This window comes from Hyperolius riggenbachi, chromosome 1 (assembly GCF_040937935.1).
Source record: "Hyperolius riggenbachi isolate aHypRig1 chromosome 1, aHypRig1.pri, whole genome shotgun sequence".
Classification (NCBI taxonomy): Eukaryota; Metazoa; Chordata; class Amphibia; order Anura; family Hyperoliidae; genus Hyperolius; species Hyperolius riggenbachi.
The window spans coordinates 224,546,510-224,568,963 of NC_090646.1; the positions used below are offsets into that span (position 1 = coordinate 224,546,510).

The following is a 22,454-nucleotide window of genomic DNA, read 5'->3' on the forward strand; positions in this document are numbered from 1 at the left end:
ATATAAAGACGTTTGAACGACAGTTAGTCCACGGATCTGCCAAGCGGATCAGTCAAAACTGGTGCTATCAGTCTAACGATCATTTTTACACACGCCAAACTGTCGTTCACATGACCGGTTTGAACGACAAGTCGTTCAGAAATATCAGACGTGTGTACGTACTTTTACAGTCACTGCTGAGATGAATGGGACAAAAGGATTTTTACTTGCTTTGGGCTTCAACCTGTCTCGTGTAGTCTGTCAGCCTCCTCAATGACCTCCCCGGTCCATTTACTGTGCTGCTCTGATCCAGCTGGGTTGTCGCCTACTGTGCATGCACTGATCACACTTCCATGGCCGGGAATGTTCTGTGCAAGCGCAAGATTTAATGAATGTGGTGCTGGGAAAATAGAAGCGAAACTAATGCAAAAGTGGAGCAGTTGCTCAGAATGACCAATCACAATCTGCTTCAGACATCTGCTCTACTATTTTGTTGGTTTTGCTCCAACTTCATTGCTGTGCCTTTGACAATCTGTTCCACAATACTGGAATAGCAAGGCATAAAGCTGCAAAAACAGAGGGACTTGGCAAGTCCTCTACAGTACTTATTCATGCAAGATATATGGTACTCAAAGAAGGTATGAGCTAAGCATTGAAAAATTGCCAAGAGGAAACATCTAAAAACTGCCAAGTTGGCTCCCTGCCTGGTCCAAACACAAGTGCGATATCAGGTAACCATGGTAACACATCACAACAAATCACTTCAATGTTGTACAAAGGATATTAACAACAATAATAATAATAAACATACAAGTACTCAATATAAGGAAACAAAAGCATCTAGAGTACAGAATCAATAGAGCATTCAGAGACTCTACTGACAGCTTTCTATGCAAGGGACAAGGCTGAAAGCTGTTAATAGGTGGCTGTGACCATTGGGCTCTCTGGGCTGAAATCTTGTATTAGATAAGAATGAGGCCACATTTTATATTCTAAACTATTAGTTTTTGGTCTCTTCAGTTTGCAAACATTTACAATGATTATAAAAAAATAAAAAAAAAGTGTTGCCAAGCAGTGGTTAAAGGACACCTGAGCTGAGAAGGACATGGAGATCACCATACAGTATTTATTTCCTTTTAAACAATACTAGTTGCCTGGCAGTCCTCCGGATCTTATTGGCTGCAGTAGTGGCTGGATACACACTTGAAATAAGCATGTGGCTGATCTCATCAGATTTCAGTCAGAGCACCTGATCTGCATGCCTGTTCAGGGTCTATGGCTAAAAGTATTAAAGACAGAGGATCAGGAAAACAACCAGGCAACTGGTGTTGCTTAAAGGTTTTCTCCGGGAACTTAAAAAAAATCGAAAACTGACACTTACCTGAGGCTTCTATTGCCCCCCTGCAGCTGTAATGCCTTGTGCCGTCATTGGGAGCTTACTGCGCAGGCGCAGTACAAGAAAACTTCGTACTGTGCCTGCGCAGTAAGCTCCCGCTGAGGCGCACAGGAGCAAGCACGCTCACGGCAGCCACAGTTCTATTTGTCTAGTTAGCCGAATAATTAGCAGATTACCGGCGGCGGGGAATGGAGCATGGGAGGAGGACGGCGCGGGACATTACAGCTGCAGGGGGCAGATAGAAGCCCCAGGTAAGTGTCAGTTTTAGCTTTTTTATAAGTAGCGGAGAAATGGTATGGAGGCTGACATAAACATCTCAGCCTCCATATCCCTCTCACTTCAGGTTTCCTTTTTACATGTCCTAGGCCCAATTTTTTTACATGAGCTGCTGACTGAATGAGACTATACTTTATTTTTATTTAAAAAAAACAATACTATTTGTCAGTATCAAATTTGCCACGTTTACTTTGGCCTTTTTTAAACAGATACACAGTTTAGATAAACTGAAAGTCATTAGATTCTGTTTTTTTACTTTGCATTGACAGAGGTGAACCTTGGGTCAAAAGTTAAATTCTTACCTAAGGAGAGGAAGGCCTATGGATTAGGAATTAGGAGGAATCAGTTTGCCGAGTACAATGGTTGTCGTACCCGAATTGGTTGCTGTACACATGGCATTGGCAAAACAGAACAGGCACACATTGGCAACAAACAACAACAACGCACTTGCAAAAAGCAACAAACAGCAACAATAAAGGTGTGCAATATCCTGTAGAGGCTCCCCACACTGTCCTCTGGTTCACTGTTGCAGAGCGTGGACCCCCCAAAGGAATCAGACAAGCTTGCCAGATTCCACGCTTGCATCCATGCTCGCTAATGAAGAGGAGTGTGGTCGCGGTATGCAGAAGGGTTCCGGGGAGGCTTCCCTCTTAGGTATTTCCCTTTAACAATCGTATTCTTTTTAATTAGTCATTATTATGTATTTATGCAACTTAAACCGGACCCAAATTAAAAATACAAGATTTCAGAAATATAATCTATTTTCTAAATTATGATAATAAATAGCAGCCTTTTTCAGCTTCATGATGACAAATATAAAATATTTTACATTTATTGGAGGAACCCCTCCCTTTCTTTCACATTGCCAGGACAGAATCCGGCAAACTGGTGGATTAGGTGGTGTCCGGCAAAGGAGGAATTGCTAATGGCTGCCATCTGTATAAACCTAGTTATGAAAAGAGAAGGGTGAAAAGTATGCACTGAAATGCTCATAGGCTTGAAGGAGTGTTTATTTATCTTTGTATGTGTCAGAGTGGTGCAACTAAATATTTTGAATTAAAAAAGTTTGGTTTGGGTCCACTTTAATGGTCAAAACACTACATGTATGCCACCAACATCAGTTGGGTGATGCAGGTAGTAGTGTAAGCACAAGCATAAACACCAAAGGTCTATTCAGCTTATGTTTTGCCTTTCATTTTACTGCGGTTCTCCACGAACATTATGTTTGCAAAATCAAAAAAGTGCATACCGATAGTTAATTATACGGAGGCCCATTCACTTCTCAATATTCATTCTGCATAAAAAAACAACCTGTATATATAAATATGTGCGAGGTTCTAGATTATTGAGATACCTACAGGTTTATAAGAGGGACAGGTAAACTTTATAGACAACAATTCAACACGGATATTCAGCATATTAGCAACTACAGTGGTTTGCAAAAGTATTCGGCCCCCTTGAAGTTTTCCACATTTTGTCACATTACTGCCACAAACATGAATCAATTTTATTGGAATTCCACGTGAAAGACCAATACAAAGTGGTGTACACGTGAGAAGTGGAACGAAAATCATACATGACTCCAAGCATTTTTTACAAATCAATAACTGCAAAGTGGAGTGTGCGTAATTATTCGGCCCCCTTTGGTCTGAGTGCAGTCAGTTGCCCATAGACATTGCCTGATGAGTGCTAATGACTAAATAAAGTGCACCTGTGTGTAATCTAATGTCAGTACAAATACAGATGCTCTGTGATGGTCTCAGAGAATATTGGGAGCAACAACACCATGAAGTCCAAACAACACACCAGACAGGTCAGGGATAAAGTTATTGCGAAATTTAAAGCAGGCTTAGGCTACAAAAAGATTTCCACAGCCTTGAACATCCCACGGAGCACTGTTCAAGCGATCATTCAGAAATGGAAGGAGTATGGCACAACTGTAAACCTACCAACACAGGGCCGTCCACCTAAACTCACAGGCCGAACAAGGAGAGCGCTAATCAGAAATGCAGTCAAGAGGCCCATGGTGACTCTGTACGAGCTGTAGAGATCTACAGCTCAGATGGGAGAATCTGTACGAGCTGTAGAGATCTACAGAGATCTACAGCTCAGATGGGAGAATCTGTCCATAGGACAACTATTAGTCGTGCACTGCACAAAGTTGGCTCTTATGGAAGAGTGAGTGACAAGAAGAAAGCCATTGTTAACAGAAAAGCATAAGAAGTTTCAAGAGTTGGCAAGATCTGAAAACTGCTGTTTACAAACGCTGTCCATCTAATCTGACTGAGCTGGAGCTGTTCTGCAAAGAATAATGGGCAAGGTTTTCAGTCTCTAGATGTGCAAAGCTGGTAGAGACATACCCTAAAAGACTAGCAGCAGTAATTGCAGCAAAAGGTGGTTCTACAAAGTATTGACTCAGGGGGGCTGAATAATTACGCACACCCCACTTTGCAGTTATTGATTTGTAAAAAATGTTTGGAAAAATGTATGATTTTCGTTCCACTTCTCACGTGTACACCACTTTGTATTGGTCTTTCACGTGGAATTCCAATAAAATTGATTCATGTTTGTGGCAGTAATGTGACAAAATGTGGAAAACTTTAAGGGGGCCGAATACTTTTGCAAGCCACAGTATATATATTGGACACTTCTGTCCCCCTGGAGAGGGCAGGTCCAAGGTAACATGGAGAGAAGGGGGTGAGTCCGGAATGTAAAGGTCCGTACACACCTGATTGATTTTGCCCGTCAGGGATCAGGATCTGAGTCCTTGGGTGACATTGCTGGACCTACACTGTACAGACGCAAAGTCAGCTGTATAGCTGATGATGCATTCTGTTGCTTTGAGGGGGACTCACTGGCGAACGGAAGGGGGTGTTCCGGGTGTCTGGAACCACCCCCTTGCACGGAGACCGGAAGTGGGGCTGCCGTGTATTCAGCCATGGGGCATGTCGATGTCTGTCTCTCCTGGTACCTATCGCGGCTGCTGCTGTAACTGAGTGACTGGCTGCTAGGTAACAGAAGTCCTGCCCCTTGCCTGCAGAGATAGCCAGCCAGTGAGGAGTGAGCAGCCGGGCTTCCAGCTCGTCATTTGAAAGGGCAGAGGCAGCCAGAGGATTCCAGTCCTGCCGGATGTCTGCACTCGGCAGGAAAGTTTCTCCCTCAATACCAGCCTCCTGGGATTTAAAACCCGAAGGGACAGGCCGGGACACTGACTGCAGCAGACATCAGCTACAGACACTTCTTTGTAAGGTGACACCTCTCCTCTTTTCTCCTGTGCTTTGAACAGGCCAGCACTTATCACACAGCCAGCATCTCACTGTCTCCTGTAACCCTTTCACTGCTGGTGTTTGCTGATTTAACTTTTTGCAGAAGCAGCACTTTGTATTTGTCATTGTCATGCGTAGATTAAACAATAGTCTTCTATTTGGAGCTGCACACTGATATATTGAATACCTCAATAGCACTGGGGGGATCTGGCTATATATGCACAGGGGGATCTGACTATATACACTGGCTCTATGCAGGGGGGTCTGGCTATGTACAGTGGGAAATCTGGCTATATACACTGGCTATATACAGGGAGGATTTGGCTATATATAGGGGGAATATAACTATATACACTTGCTATATACAGGGGGTATCTTATGTACAGTAGCTATATACAGGGGGTATCTTATGTACAGTAGCTATATACCAGGGGGGGATCTGGCTATATACAGTGGGGGGGGGGGGGGGGGGGTTGACTATATACCAGGGGGATCTGGCTATATACAAGGGGGATCTGACTATATACCCTGGCTCTATACAAGGGGGATCTGACTATATACCCTTACTATATACAAGGGGGGGTCTGGCTATATACCCTGGTTATATACAGGGGGGATCTAGCTATATACAGGGGGGGGGTCTGGCTATATACCAGGGGGATCTGGCTATATACAAGGGGGATCTGACTATATACCCTGGCTCTATACAAGGGAATCTGACTATATACCCTTACTATATACAAGGGGGGGTCTGGCTATATACCCTGGTTATATACAAGGGGGATCTGACTATATACCCTGGCTATATACAAGGGGTATCTGGCTATATACACTGGCTATATATAAGGGGGATTTGGCGAAATACAAGGGGGAATTTGGATATATGTACTGAACGGGGAGTCATCTGGCTATATACGATAAATGGGGATCATGTGGTTACCTATCCTTACTTGGGGGGGTCATCTAGCTACCTATACTGTAAATGGGGGCCTCCTCTGGCTACCTGTGCGATAAATGGGGGGTCATCTGGTCACCTGTACTATAGGGTAATTTCGTTATCCGTAATAAAGGGGGGGTTATCTGGCTACCTAATCACCGCCACATTATATATATTTTGGCGAAACACTACTGCAGCATGTGTATTTTGAAGGGAAACCCTGCCCATTGTGTGTATTTTGTGGGGAAATGCTGTGCATCATGTGTATTTTGTGGGCAAGCGCATGTGCGGTAGTGCGCGGCTTGCCAAAAGAGATCTTTCAGGAACCCCCCCCTTGAAAATCCTGGGTTTGCTCCTGGGAGGACAGACGTCACGTGGCGGGTGGGACAGTCAGCAGCATGAAGGAATCATCCATCGTTTGGCAAAGCTGTTCCACCTGGAGGACCGCTTGCAGGTCTGGGGCTACTGTACACACACCGAATTATTGGCTGAGGCAGTCATTATCAGCTGCCTCTGCCGACTTTAATTAAGATCTTAAAGTATACTGGAGCTCCCCCCCAACAAAAAAAATGTATACATAGCTGGGGCTTCCTCCAGCCCCATCAGCTTGGATCGCTCCCACGCCGCCATCCTCCAATATCTGCAGCGCTGGTACTGCTGGAGACATACACAGAGGGCGCACTTCCCTTACGTCAGACTGGCTCCAACTGACAGAAGTACTGACGGAAGTGCGGGGACCCGGTACCGGCGCTGCAGACATCGGAGGATGGCAGCATGGGAGCGATCCAAGCTGATGAGGCTGGAGGAAGGCTCAGGTATGTATAAATCTTTTTTTTTTCGGGAGCTCCGAGTCCCTTTAAGGGTTAGTGAACAACAATGATGATATAATGAATTGGTTGTGTAGTACAGACAATTACTATAAGATTAGTAACAAAGACAATATTCTCTTATTTATATATATATAAAATCAATACACTATTCAGCATCCTAAATGTTTTTACAGTGCAGGCCAGTGAACTATTGACCTGTCTTCTGTAGAGAAAAAGAAAATACATTGACAGACAGTTGAGATAACAAGTTTCAGAAGACAGAGCTCTCTGCGACTTTGAAAGTCGTGGTGCTCAATGGCTCTTTTGCATAGATAACAATTAAAGTTTCTTAACTTTTCCTGTACTGGAAACAATATTAGACTTATGTCTCAGCTCGTAATGTTTTATTTCTTAGCTGTACTACACATACAAATCATTAGATCATTTTTTTTTTTGCTTCAGTGTCTCTTTAAGGGCTAGTTCACAAAACGTAAATTGCAAATACCCAGAGATTGCAATTGCACCACAAAATTTCACGATTTAGCTGGGATTTACAATTCCCGTTCAAGAGAACGAGAATCACATTGCGATCCCTGGCAAAATGCTGCATGCAGCAAGTTTATGATTGATGCAAATCACAAACGCTGCAGTGCAAATTATTCCATAGGGTTACATTAGTCCGAGTGTTTTGCTGATCGCTGATTCGCTAGCGATCACCAAAATTGCCCAAGTGTGAACCAGCCCTAATAGTATTGGGAAGCAGTTGGTGTCAAGCAGCATCCCAGGAAAAACTGTCCCATGGCAGCACTACAATACTAATGGTAAAGAAGATAAGATTTATTGCAGTTTATGAAAAAAACAGACAGGTACTGTAGATGTTAAACCTTAAATTAATGGATAACAGATCACTTATGGATGTGTTCCTGAAGAAGAAAGCATACTGAAAGTATAGAACTGGAAATGTGTAAGTGGTGGACTTACCCCCTCCAAGCAGACACAACAGGACTGTACATTCAGTCTATTTATTAACGAACTCCAGATAAAACAAAGCAACGCGTTTCACGGGTCAGTGCCCGCTTCCTCAGGCAATAGAAAAAGGAGTTACAGCATCTAGCAAAACAAACGACACTCAGCGCCTCGCTAGATGCTGTAACTCCTTTTTCTATTGCCTGAGGAAGCGGGCGCTGACCCGTGAAACGCGTTGCTTTGTTTTATCTGGAGTTCGTTAATAAATAGACTAAATGTACAGTCCTGTTGTGTCTGCTTGGAGGGGGTAAGTCCACCACTGCCTCCTCTAATTACCAAGTTTTGGCTTTTAAGCTCCTTTAAAACCCCTTTTATCTTTTTGGCGCCTCTGTTCTCTCTTATATAATATTGTATCCACCCTTGGTGGAGGGTTGCGACCCTTTCTACTATCTACAGAGAGCGACTTCTTATTCCTGAGTGGGGTCAGGATAATCTCCCCACCTGCCTTTACAGTGGTTGCCTATTGGTGACCCATGTTTGTGAGTATAACAACTATTACTCTTTGTCATTACCCCCTTTGTCAATATATACTACACTATTGGGGCTCTTGGTGTTTCTCTGTTTATCTCGTTTGATAGTAATAAACTTGTTTCTTTGGCAAATAAATTGCAGCAAGTCTTGATGAGGATACAAGTGAGTGCAACAGGCACCAGCTGAAGAGCAGTGGACAAGGTGAATATACAGTATAGATTCACGCACATTAAAAATACCCCCTTTGTAAACAGGGCTGGATTTCTGGAAAGGCTCAGTCCTTGGAAACATTGGTACACACAGAGCTTCACTGTACATTCCAGTGCTTCGGGTAATTTGTCTGTTTAAACTTTTTCTAGTGAATATACATTGCATTGTGAGCTCAGCATGCTATTTTGCTTTGATGTGAGAGCGGTGGATGTCGCCTTATCACTCTAGAGCGCAAGCTTTGCTCCCTGGCAGTTAAATGTTGTAAATCATTTCCTGCTGTTACTCCTGACTGGATTCTTTCTGTCTGTTACCTCTGCTATACATCTTATTGGCCACTTTTTGAGAGTGCCTTACTTACAGGGGCACTACCAGGGTACAAGCAAGGCAAGCCCCTGCTTGGGGCCTCACTTCAGAGGGGACCTCGCTGTCTTTGGCGGCTGCCTTGTACTTCATGCGCAAACATTTATAATTTGCCGCTGGAGATATTAACCTGTAGAATATTGGTAAATTACCGATATTCTACTATGAATTAGTAATTCCGATAATTTATTGGTTACCTTTATTGATTTTTTTCCCATGGCCCAACATTACTCTCACAACATCCTTCCAGCTCTTGATGCCTAACCCTAACTGATCCCCCTGCCAAAGCTTAACCCTAAGGACCTCCCTCCCCGGCAATGCCTAACCCTAAGGAACCCCCCTCCCCCCTGCCTAACTCTAAGGAAACTTTCCACACACACACCACTCACGCCCACCCATATACGCCAATAAATAAAATACAGAGCACCAGAGTACAAATAGCAGGCACTCAAATTACCTGAAATAGCAGCTAATTGCAGTTATTAAAGTCGTCCTGAACTCAGAACTTCCTCTCTGCTCTAAAAGATAAACAACAGCATAATAACCTTTAGGCTGGATTCACAGTGGTCAGTTGCATAACGCACATGTTAAATGTGTGTGAACTGCAATGGAGACTGACCATAGACTTTAAAGGGACACTGTAGGGGGGTCAGGAAAAAATGAGTTGAAGTTACCCGGGGCTTCTAATGGTCCCCCGCAGACATCCTGTGCCTGCGCAGCCACTCCCCGATGCTCCGGCCCTGCCTCTGGTTCACTTCTGGTATTTCAGACTTTAAAAGTCTGAAAACCACTGCGCCTGTGTTGCCGTGTCCTCACTCCCGCTGATGGCAACAGGAGCGTACTGCGCAGGCCCAGTATGGTCTGTGCCTGCGCTGTGCGCTCCTGGTGACATCAGGGGGAGCGAGGACATGGCAACGCAGGCGCAGTGGTTTTCAGACTTTAAAGTCTGAAATTCCAGAAGTGAACCGGAGGCGGGGCCGGAGCATTGGGGAGTGGCTGCACGGGCACAGGATGTCTGCAGGGGACCATTAGAAGCCCCGGGTAACTCTAACTCATTTTCCCCCTACAGTATCCCTTTAATGCAAAGCCAGCATGCAGCAAGTTAGAATAACGCGATCGGTTACTGTGAACAGGCCCATAGAATTGTATGGGCAGTAAGTTGCCATGCAGAATTTTTCTGCCATGCAACTGAGCACTGTGAACCTAGCCTTTGTTACCACTTATAGAAATCCTAGTGTTTTTTTTCTGGACAGTCCTGGGAGCACAATCCTCCCTTGTCTGTTGCAATCCATACTTCAGTTGGGCCTTTGATCTGTATACCAGCGCTTCCCCCTCTGCAGTGGATCAAGCGGCAGTGACCAGCAGTGTCATTGGAACTGAATGCGATGGTGGCAGGAGAGTAAAGTTAGCAAAACATATGCAGCAGCCATCTGCCCTGAAGAGGAACATTTTTTTGCCAGTGTGAACTCAGCCTCGACTCTCTCTTTTTCTGTCTGCCACTTTGCGCTCTTGCTTTCTCACTACTCACCAGACAAATAACATTTATATCACGCTTTTCTCCTGGCAGACTCAAAGCACCAGAGCTGCAGCCACTAGGACACACTCTATAGGCAGCAGCAGTGTTAGAGAAACTTGCCTAAGGTCTCCTACTGAATAGGTGCTGGCTTACTGAACAGAAAGAGCTGAGATTCAAACCTTGGTCTCCTGTGCCAGAGGTAGAGCCCTTAACCATTACACTATCCAGACACAGCTTTGCACAAGTTTTTTCTCTCCTCCGCGTAGCACAGTTATTGCCACCCCGCACTGCAAGTTTCTCTGTCTGCCACCTTGTATTCCCTTCCCCTGCCACTTTGCTCTCTTCCCTACCACTTTGCCATTTGTGTCTCTCTTTATCCGTATAGGCGGTCCCCTACTTTCCAGCCTGGGAAATTGTAAGCTGAATTTGTTTGTAAGTTGAGTCCTGTGCTGAGCATGGTGAAATGTGGATAAATTATTTACTTTCAGATAACTCTGGATTTGGACATACAGTATAGTACAATAAACTATGTTTTTGGTTGTTTTCAATGTGCTTTTAAGTGTTTTAATCTACTTATAACAGTTTATACATTTAACAACTAAAATATGTCAAAAAACAGTATTGAATATTTGGTACATGAACACAACTCAGTATCTCTGAAACATTGTAACTCAAGTAATTTGTAAGTAGAGCATTGTCTGTATGCTTTCACTTCACCTGCCATACTTCACAAACCAAGAGCACAGACTCCATCTGCTGGCCATACCTTTGCTATTGCAACGGTAGAGTATTGTACCATGTTAGCCTACACAAAGGCCTAGTGCACACCAGAGCGGTTCTGCTGCGGTTTGCGATCCGCTTGCAGGTGCGGATCCGCTAGGGTAATGTATTTCAATGGGCTGGTGCACACCAGAGCGGGAGGCGTTTTGCAGAAACGCATACTCCCGGGCTGCTGCAGATTTTGGATTGCAGATGCGTTTCTGCCTCAATGTTAAGTATAGGAAAAACGCAAACCGCTCTGAAAAACGGCACTTCAGAGCGTTTTGCCAGGCGGTTTTTGTTACAGTAGCTGTTCAGTAACAGCTTTACTGTAACAATACATGAAATCTACTACACCAAAAACGCTTCACAAAACCGCAAAATGCTAGCTGAAACGCTACAGAAAAATAAGAAAAAGCGTTTCAAAATCTGCTAGCATTTTGCGGATCTGCTAGCGGTTTTTGGTGTGCACCAGGCCTAAGAGCAGAAAGTCGAATCACGATGGTATCATTCCAGATTTAAAACTTTCTGCTTTTAAATAAAAACATGAGCCCTGAGAAAGCTTAGAGGAGCAGAGTGAAACTAGTCGGCTTATTTGTCGGCCACACCACAGCATCTTGTTCCCCAACCATGTCCAGTTCTTTATCCCAATGGAAGCACAAATTATAGATTAATTAATGAGTTGCTCTGCACATAGTTTCATACCTCCAACTTTTTGAGATAAGGAAGAGGGACACTGTCACACCCCTTGTCATGCATATCACAAAGAATTCAGAAGTAAAAGGTGATTTTTTTATCATTCAGACTATGCTGGTCCTTTCTATCATCAGTAGATTTCCTTTATTTTAACATTTTAAAATGAGAAATATATACATTTAAATGATGGCAGGAATTTAGTTAAACACATTTTTCAGTAGAAAAATACATATATTTACATAGATCAGAACAACAGTCCTGAAACGGACCAATGAGGAAGAAAGAGGTACAGTGGTTCCTAAAGAGGGATTGTCCTTCCGAAAGAGGGACAGTTGGGAGCTACGTACTTTGAGCGCAGAGACAGCAGAGAGGGAAGAAGGCCGGTAAGGACGGAGAATCCAGGACTGTACTGAGGTAAGTATACAACTTTTTTTTGCAGTTCACTGCAATGGAGACTGGACATACTGTAGATGTTAATTCAAAGCCTGAATGCAGCAAGTTAGAATAATGTGGTCCATTACAACACAGACAAACGAACAGGCCCATAGAATTTTATGGGCAGTGAGTTGATATGCAGAATTATTCTGCAATGCAACTGATGCACTGTGAACTATTTATTTATTTAAGTCTTTATATAGCGCCGACATATTATGCAGCGCTGTACAGAGTATATTGTCTTGTCACTAGCCCTAAAGCAACCCTTTTGTGCTGGTTCACACTGCAAGAGCTTTTTTTTTAAAGAGAACCCGAGGTGTGTTTGAAGAATGTTATCTGCATACAGAGGCTGGATCTGCCTATACAGCCCAGCCTCTGTTGCTATCCCAAACCCCACTAAGGTCCCCCTGAACTCTGCAATCCCTCATAAATCACAGCCATGCTGTGAGGCTGTGTTTACATCTGTAGTGTCATTCTCAGCTGCTCCCCCGCCTCCTGCATAGCTCCGGTCCCTGCCCCCGTCCCTTCCCTCCAATCAGCAGGGAGGGAAGGGATGCAGGCGTGGACTGGAGTTCTGCAGGAGGCGGGGAGAGCAGCAGACTGACACTATAGAGATAAAAACAGCCAGCTCTGACAAGCTGTTTGTCAGCAGTGTGGCTGTGATTTATGAGGGATTGCACAGTGCAGGGGGACCTTAGGGGGGTTTGGGATAGCAACAGAGGCTGGGCAGTATAGGCAGATCCAGCCTCTGTATGCAGATAATATTCTTCAAACCCACCTCGGGTTCTCTTTAAGCGCTAGTGATTTAAAACACACATATAGAATTACATAAGCAAGAGCTTTTAAAATCTCAATCACTTAGAAAAGCACTTGTAGTGTGAACCAGCCCTATAAGTAAAGCTGAGATGAAAGGTTATAAAAGTTTTATACGTACCTCGGGCTTCCTCCAGCCCCCTCCACGCCGATCGCTCCCTCGCTGTCCTCCTTCCCCTCCTGAATTGTCGGATAGGAGCCCCGTAAAATTGTCGGGTAGGAGCTTCACCATTTGGGGCATACTGCGCATGCACGAGTCCCCGTTGCCGAGAGCGATCTGTGCCTGCACAGTACCACTGTGCAGGCGTAGAACGCTCCCAGCTGCGGGAACGTGGCAGGGAGCTTGCACGAGTGGACTGGTGAACCTATAATCCCTCTATCATTCATTAACTGGGGACTACCTGTATTTTCCTTGAGCAGGTGGGGAAGGTTAGAGAGGGTTGAATGCAAAGCTATGTACTACACGGAGCAATAGTACGATAGAGGGAAGAGCGATGTGATAATTTCTCAGCTGGATTTTTGCTAGTTCATGTGGGAAAAGATACTACATGGAGCACAACAACCCAATCAATTTCCAATCCTGGAGTAATCAATCATTTGTAGATCAGCTGAGAATACCAACCTAAAGGTGCCCACTAATGACTCAATCTGGTTTGTCCAAGCTTACCATTTCTATGTAATATGAGGGACTACATAAAATATCCATTCAAAGCATGCTCAATTCAGTTTACCCTTCTACTACATAGATTTGGTAAGGTTGTACAAAAAAAGATTGTTTAATTAGTGGGCACCTTTAAGCTGGGTTCACACTGATACACAACACTTGCACTGTTTCATTGCATCTCCGCGTGTCGTTCACTTTACCTTCTGTTCTGCATTTGGTCCGGTCAAATGGCACCGTCACCTTCCACCTCTACTGCTGACACTGCCACTCGGATCTACTGTATACAGATTGAAGCGCCGGCAGAAGCATATGGTGAGCCTCATTGGATTGCAACAGACCAATGAGATTCCTCCCTTCAACCACTCAGTGAACTAGTTAGAATCGACCCTAGGGGGAGAGGATTCCCATTGGTCGGTTGAAATCCAATGAGGAGCCCCATGCTTCTGCTGGGGCTCTGATATGTATACCACCACTTCTCCCCTGCAGTGGACCAAGCGGCAGTGGAACTGACTGAGTAGGTTGCAGGTTAGTAAAATTAGCAAACATATGCAATGATGAACCTTGCGTAGCTTACATTAATTCTATCGGCATCAGCAATCCACATCTGCAATTATCATATACTGCACTTCCTTGCGGTCAATTTGTCAGCATGGATCTGTTCCAAACAGGTCTGCATAGTATCTGTTTGCATGGCTGGATAGTGTACCAATTAAGGGCTCTGCCTCTGATATAGGGGACCAGGGTTCAAATCTTGGCTCTTCCAGTTCAGTAACCCAGAACCTATTCAGTAGGAGATCTTGGGCAAGACTCCCTAACACTGCTACTGCCTATAGAGCGCACCCTTGTGGCTGCAACTCTGATGCTTTGAGTCTACCAGGAGAAAAGTGTGATATAAATGTTTTTTGGGTTCTTTTCCATTAGCCGGGCGCATCCACTACGTGGCGATAAAACTCCACCAGAGTTACATCTTTCCCTACTATCCATGGAGGCCTGGAGGGGGAATAGTAATTAACGCCACTTGGTGGTTGCACCCGGCTAACAGAATAGTACCGTTTTTTGTTGTCTTGGCATGTCTTGGCATCTCTGCTTACCCATTTCTATAAGCGTAATGTTTTCTTTGTGTTTTTTTTTTTTTTTTGCTAATGCGAACCCAGCCTCAGTATGACTAGTTTAAAAAAAAAATCAAATTTGTTCTGTAAATTACCAATCTTCTACCTTATGCAGAAAATGTTAGTGAATTTGGAAAAAAAAGGTGTAAAATACCAGATGCAGTATTTTACCAACCTAAATTATTTTACTGAACTGTCCTTAGTGAATTGAGACTACTGTTAAGATAATATTGGTCATCTGAGTCACTGTAATGAGAACATTACAACAGGGGCACTATACATGGTATATTCAATAAAAATGTCACCATTACCTCCAACCACCCAATATGTATTCCTTTCTCCATTAAAAAAAAAAAAAAAAAAACCACGGAACGTAAATTAAAAACCGTGATCACTGATCATAAACTAAATTATGTGGCAACAAATAAAAATGAGGTGATTATATGAAGAGCAAAAAACTAGAGCGGATTCCACCTCATTCCAACAATAGCAATAGACAGCACTGGTTGTTGCTTATGAAGATTTATCAATACAGTACTATACGGAGTCGACTCCAAAGAAAACAGCAACCAACTAGTAGTAAAACTGTTTCAATAAAGTTTTGTTGTTGCGCGATTTGATGACGTAATCAGAGTGTGACCGTCGCCGGACGAGAGTCCCCACGTGTCTCTGCAGCGAAGGAAATCGAGCAAGAAGCAGCACGCTAGACGGGTATGTTGATTCGGCTGTTCATTAATAGCATCTTCCGTGTAGATCAGCTACAGTTCCGTCGTTATCATGTAGTAATGTTCAGATAATTGTGTTTTTCAATTCAGAAAGTAGACTGACATGAAGTCTAGCAGACTTATGCGGCCATCGCTGTCTTCAAAAGTGTTCAAACTCCATCTCATCCTTTGCACTGTTATTTTCCGTGTGCATACATGCGTTAGTATTGTGTCGTTGTCTTTTGCTGGACTTTATTTTCGTTTTGATGTAGTTCGTACTAATTAGCTGTGTATGTATGGTGCAGTTTATCCGTATATAAGGAGGTTGTGTAGCACATCATACAATATTACTGTTTAGAATCCCAGCAATCTCTGTTTGAATATATTTGTGGATCACTCCTCTTCCTCCAATCCGGAAATACTCGGTTAGATTGAACTGATTGAATTTCTGCCATTTGCAATATAAGACAGTGTGTGAAATGGAGAGCCCTTTTCAGCTCTGCCTAAAACCTCTGAAAATTGGGCCCAGTTGGTGGTAGCTGGATGAAAACAACTCAAGATTATGGCTTTAGTCTACACAGCCTTACCGCATTTGGTAAAATCAAACCTTTTCTGTTACACCTAACAGTTTGTGAAATGTCAATGCACTAAGGCTGTTAGGCTAGGTTCCCACTTGCACCTGACCTTGAAGGGCCAGCAAAAGCGGACAGTATAGCGTCCGCTCTGATGGTTTGCTTGGTGCCTGTTTCTGCCATAGGCCACATGGGAATTGGGAAATGCATCTCCTCTCTCTGGGAAAAATTGCAGACCACACAAAGGTGCAGTCTGCTTTCCGCAACTGATCCATTGCAGACTGACAAGTCTGAACAGATCCTATTTATTAAAGTGATTCTGAGTCGAAGCTTGGGATCAAAATAAGATACTCACCTGAATGAAGTACTACTGTATGAAATTAATAAACACTGTGTAAATACTTTTGAACACTGGATACACAGCAATAAAAGGTTACTGAGCACCAATAAAAACATCTTTTTTAAATGAATTTCCCCATAACAAAGGTTTGTAATGGAGTGTACGGTTGGAGGAAAGGGACTGGGGCATGACTATTTTCCAATGGAGTGCTGCTCCTTTGGCCCCAGACCCGTATAGGCTGTGCCATCTTCTCCATCTGACCCGCTGCATCTGACATATTTTGTAGTTCCCCGCAGTGTCTTGTGCACACCGCAATGCATGCCAGGAGATGTAGTCTGTGGATGCAATTTATGACAAATTCAGCATATGTGGCCGGTCAGATGGAGAAGATGGCACAGGTAAGTAGTGAAGCTCACCTCAACTTCCACCCCCTCAAAGGCACACACTTCATTATGAACCTCCTAGGAAGGTTCATTTACAAAAGTAACTTGCTCAGTTGCCTTTAAAAGGTCAGATTTTTAGCACTTTGGATTTGGTATGTGCTGGAATGTTTTTTTTTTTGTTTTTGTTTTGTTTATAACTGGCTTCATTTTAACTTGTAAATCATGTACATTATTCCCTTTTCAATTTTTGCATACCTTCCTCTCGCTGAATCCACCATTTTTTTTCTGTTCAGGATGTCCCGAGGTGGCTTTAACCGCGGTGGAGGTGGCAATTGGGGTGGCGGAGGAGGTGGCAGTTGGGGCGGAAGAGGAGGAGGACGTGGTGGTGGTGGTGGCTTTGGAAGAGGTGGTTTTGGAGGAAGAGGAGGCGGTGGCGGCTTTGGAAGAGGTGGAGGACGTGGAGGCTTTAACAGAGGGGGTTATGACCAAGGACCACCAGAGAGTGTTATTGGTAAGTTATTCCTGATAATTCCAACTATTGACATTTTTGCATGTTTTAAGTATTACAGTAAAAGTCCAGCTAGACTTGTTTCAGGATGCTCTGTAAGGTTATTTCTAACTTAGATCCTCCTGGAGGAAATTGTGACAATTGTAATGGAGTGAGGAAAGCCTCCTCATTTGGTAATCCTGACTTTCTAACCCATCCTGTCCATTGCAATTCGGGGACATGGCGGAAATACACAAAGCGATGTATCATTTTTGTTGATTAAAAAAAAAAAAAAACTTCTATTCAAATCTATAGGTTACAAGGAATTTTGCACAGGATTAGTAACAGCAAAGCAGCGGCCAGTCCTGTTAAAGGACAACTGAAGCAAGAGGGATATGGAGGCTACCACATTTATTTCATTTTAAAGAGACTCCGTAACAAAAATTGCATCCTGTTTTTTTATCATCCTACAAGTTCCAAAAGCTATTCTAATGTGTTCTGGCTTACTGCAGCACTTTCTGCTATCACAGTCTCTGTAATAAATCAATGTATCTTTCCCCTGTCAGACTTGTCGGCCTGTGTCTGGAAGGCTGCCGAGTTCTTCAGTGTTGTGGTTCTGCTATGCATTCCCCCTTTCAGGCCCCTCTTTGCACACTGCCTGTGTGATATTTAGATTAGTGCAGCTTCTCTCTGCTCTCTTATCTTTTATAAGCTGGATAAATCGTCCTCTGAGCTGGCTGGGCTTTCACATACTGAGAAAATTCAGACAAGGGCAAAGCTGTTTGCAGGAAGAAAAGAGCAGCCTGAAACTTCAGTGCATGAGAACTCGAGGGGGAAAGAAACACACAAATAATCTCTTGAGATTCAAAAGGAACGGTGTATACAGCCTGCTTGTGTATGGATGTATTTTGTATGTGTGGACATACTGTACATCAACCTACTTCCTGTTTTGGTGGCCATTTTGTTTGTTTATAAACAAACTTTTGAAAACTGTTTTTAACCACTTTTAATGCGGCGGGGAGCGGCGAAATTGTGACAGAGGGTAATAGGAGATGTCCCCTAACGCACTGGTATGTTTACTTTTGTGCGATTTTAACAATACAGATTCTCTTTAAGCAAAATGATTTGCCTGGCTATCCTGCTGATCCTCTGCCTCTGATACATTCAGCCATAGACCTTGAACATGCATGCAGATCAGGTGATTCTGACATTATAGTCAGATCTGACTAGATTAGCTGCAGGCTTGTTTCTGGTGTTATTCAGACACTACTGCAACCAAATACATTAGCAGGATTGCCAGGCAACTGGTATTGTTTAAAAGGTAATAAATATGACAGCTTTCATATCCCTCTCACTTCAGTTGTTCTTTAACCACTTAATGACATGCAGACATATAAAAATGTCCTGCTAGAGCCTCTTAATGGCCTCAGGACGTTTTTAAAAGTCAGACAGTGATGCTGCCACTGTGCGGGCTCTCACGCGTGCAGGTGCATTCCCGTGCACGTGAAAATAGTGGGGAAAAAAATCAAAGAAAACACCTTTAATTCCAAATACTATATTGTCACCATACTTTGTACTAAGGGCCAAAATTAAAATCTTGTGATAACCAGAACAAATAGGCAGATAAAATGTGTGGGTTTTATGCACAGTAGCAGTGTTTATATTAAAACTATAGGGGACGAAATTGGAGATATAGTGTATTTTTTCCTTGTTTTTCCCTTTAAAATGCTTAGAAAATAAATTAATTACTGAAAACAAATATCAACCCCAAAAAGCCCAATTGGTGGTGAAAAAAACAAGATATAGATCATTTCAGTATGATTAGTAGTTATTAAGCTATTGGCAAATGAAAGGCATGAGCACTGAAAGGTGAAACTCGCCCTTGTCCGTTAAGGAGCAAGCACTACAGAAGCAAACGACGGGACCGTCGGATCCTCCCGCTGGGCGGACTTTCAGCAGACTGTAGTGCGTGTGTACGCACTGTCGGCGGACTGATAAGGCTGTTCCTGAACAAACAGCCTTATCAGTCCGCCGACAGTGCGTACACGCACTACAGTCTGCTGAAAATCCGCCCAGCGGGAGGTGCCGATGGACCCGTCGTTGGCTGCTGTAGTGCGTGTGTACGCACCTTTAGGGTGAAAACGCCTTTGGGGTGAAGTGGTTAATATGCCCATACATAATTTTCCTTTTCATTTGACTAGATCATATTATCATATCGGTGGAGAATTAAATGTTCCATTCCACTCAATTGATTGTAGTCAGCAAAGTTTACTTGATCAAGCAGGGTGGAAAATATCAGTTGAGCGTAAAGGAATCAGCTGATGTTTATATGATTTCGATTGACCCAGGATCACTTTTTGGTTTCGGAGTACTGATTTTCATGGCTGAAAATATTACTTCATGAATTTCCAAACTCTTGTTGATATTTATAGCATGCTGCAAACTGAACGAAAATATTTTATAACATTAAATTACAAAATGCGTTGTATAGAACTGATAAGTCATTGCAATTTTTAATGACGGTGGAATATCACTCCTAGGTTTTAAATTTGATAAATTAGTAAGCAAATTGCCAAATGTTGGTGTCAAAGGCAATCTGATGTAGAAATGGGGTTGAGTTATCTGAAGCGGCAAAATTGAATGAGTTATCAGCAAACTAGTGTTGGTGAAGCTGCTGCTTGGTTGTGTATCAGGCTATTCATACTGCAAGGGTCAGACAAGGTAAAAATGTTGGGTAGAATACTTGTCATGTACTTGCAATTCTCTTATTTGCCCTTTTTTAGTTGCAGCAGTGAAGTGGGTAAATTGGGTGTGACCACATGACTCTCAAAGTAGAATGAACAGTAAATGTTAAAATACTTACTGTATATTCCTGCGTATAAGACTACTTTTTAACCCTTGAAAATCATCTGAAAAGTCAGGGGTCGTCTTATACGCCGGGCGTCATTGATGCCGGGTGATGTGCCCTTGCCTGTTACCAACTCTCAGATCTCGCTGCTGAGGACTGTAGTGAATCTTAGAGGCACAGAAGGAGGTATATAGGATACAAGGGTGGGCCAGAAGGGTGGAAGAGGTGTGTTTTATGGGCACAGCATGATTTATTCTTCCATACCGCTCTGATAAACAAGGAGAGTGTGACCAATCCACCAAGGGAGAGGAAGAGTTGACCAATCCACCCAGTCAATCACTTATATACTGTTATATACTGGGTACCACATACAGTATAGCACCAGTATCTGTTCATACATAGCACCAGTATATGATGTTTTTTTTTACTTTTATTTAGTGTTCGTTGGAAGAGGGGTAGTCTTATACAGCGAGTATATCCCAAATTCTATATTTTAACTGGAAAAGTTGGGGGGTCGTCTTATACACCCAGTCGTCTTATACGCCGGAATATACGGTAATTACAGTACAAAACATTGGAAGACCTTAGTTTGAAAATGTGGTTATTAGGGCAGTGGCAAAAGCAGGTGACTTTGGAACTAGCACTTCAACCTGACCAGTTATTTCTTGCTGGGACCAAATACATAACCGTGTGATACCTGATATCGTCGCAATAAATTTGGTAGATCTTTGGTAACGGAATATGTGCATTGTGTTACAATGTCCAGCTTCATACTTGGTTTATCACTTTGTTTTTTTTGTGCTGCTATTGACTTGTAATGTTGCTTTCTGAGGTAACTGTCAGAGCATGCCTTGGATACACCACTCATTGGGCTTGATACACTATGTTGCACAAACATAAAACTGTATGTATCAACCCGATAACGCATGTGGCACTAATGGGCGGTGCTTACCCACTATTAGTAACATAAAAATTGCCATTGCATAGTGCATTAGGCCCATTGGGGTGTATTCTCTAAACTGTGATAAATGTAAAGCAGGATGCCATACATTATATGCAATGCATTACATTGTACTCATCGTGCTTAAAGTGAACCTTAACCCTGAAAGAAAAAAAGTTTCACTTACCTGGGGCTTCCCTAAGCCCCCTGCAGCCGTCCTGTTGCCTCGCAGCTCCGCGAGTGTCCTCCGGTCCCCCGCCGCAGCTTAGTTTAGTTTTCGACCGACTAACAGTCGCCCCCCCCCCCCCGGCACCGTGTCCTCTACTTCGCCTTCCCCTCTGTCAATTTCAATATGCGCAGGCACAGTATGCTTGCGCTTGATAGCGGGGAAGGTAAAGAAGGGGACGTGTTGCTGTGGGACGACTGTTACTCGGCTGAAAACGAAACTCAGCCGCGGCGGGGGACCGGAGGGCACAGGACGGCTGCAGTGGGCTTGGGGAAGCCCCAGGTAAGTGAAACTTTTTTTTCTTTCATGGTTAATATTCACTTTAAGACCTTACGCATGTTAAGGTGGCTATGCACCTAGCCATGTATAGGCAGATTCGACCAAGAGACAAATCTCTCTCTTATTGAATCTTGTAAGAGAGAGATCTGCCACCTGCCCATATACCACAGGCCAATTCCCAATCAATTTCATGCCAGAATTGGCCCTGTGCGCTGCCTCACTGCTGTGAACCCATAATGCCCGCTGTGCCAAAGGGTATACATTACCTGTCTGGCCTCCGCTTGCCCCCCGCTGCTTTGGGCGCATTCTCCTCTTCGCATACACGCCCGCCCCATGTGGTTTTCTAGTAAGGGCACCCCTGTGTGACGCCACACGCGCCCCTACCAGGAAATCACGTGAGGTGTGTGTATGCGGAAGAGGAGAATGCGCCTGGAGCAGCGGGGGACAAGCGGAGGCCACAGACCGGTAATGTATACACCCGACCAATCAACTTTGGCCTGACATCTTGCAGCATGCGCTATCGACCATGCGACCAATTTCCGTCCCGAAGTTGGTCGCTTTGTCGGGCGAGCATGCACTTGCCTGATGTATTTACCTTTATTCTGCTTACTGCAGTCTAGTGATTCTACCTTATTGTGATTATATTCTATGGGGATACGGCTGTATTGTAGAGGAAGGCCTCAATAGATCATTTACTTCTGCAATAGAATGTTTTGCTTCTTGGTATCATGTGCATTTTTTTTTTTTTTACATTTATGTGTAGGTGATATCATATGTGAGCCTACATTTGAGTCTTCTGCTGAAGCTGGTATACACCCCTGTTCTACCAGGCGGAACATTGCATATCTTTATGAACACATTAGGAGCTATACAAACATCAGTCTTTTGGATAGAAAAATGCTGTTTTTTTTGATTGTTTTGTTTTTTTAGCTGAAATTGAATGGCCTTTTCTT

The 22,454-nt window shown here is 43.5% G+C and overlaps 1 protein-coding gene across 2 annotated transcripts in view; it reads left to right on the top strand.

Annotated features, from left to right (window-relative positions):
• The first annotated feature begins 4,663 nt into the window (after window positions 1-4,663).
• Window positions 4,664-22,454, top strand: part of GAR1 (GAR1 ribonucleoprotein) — a 32,449-nt gene continuing 14,658 nt past the window's right edge. The window contains exons 1-2 of one of the 2 annotated variants that reach the window (XM_068270465.1): window positions 4,664-4,900; window positions 17,015-17,232. In XM_068270465.1, the coding sequence (XP_068126566.1) occupies window positions 17,016-17,232 (217 nt within the window). In that variant the 5' untranslated portion in view covers window positions 4,664-4,900; window position 17,015. Of the gene's footprint in view, window positions 4,901-15,342; window positions 15,434-17,014; window positions 17,233-22,454 lie in introns of those variants that run through there. The other variant, XM_068270457.1, reaches the window with a different exon arrangement.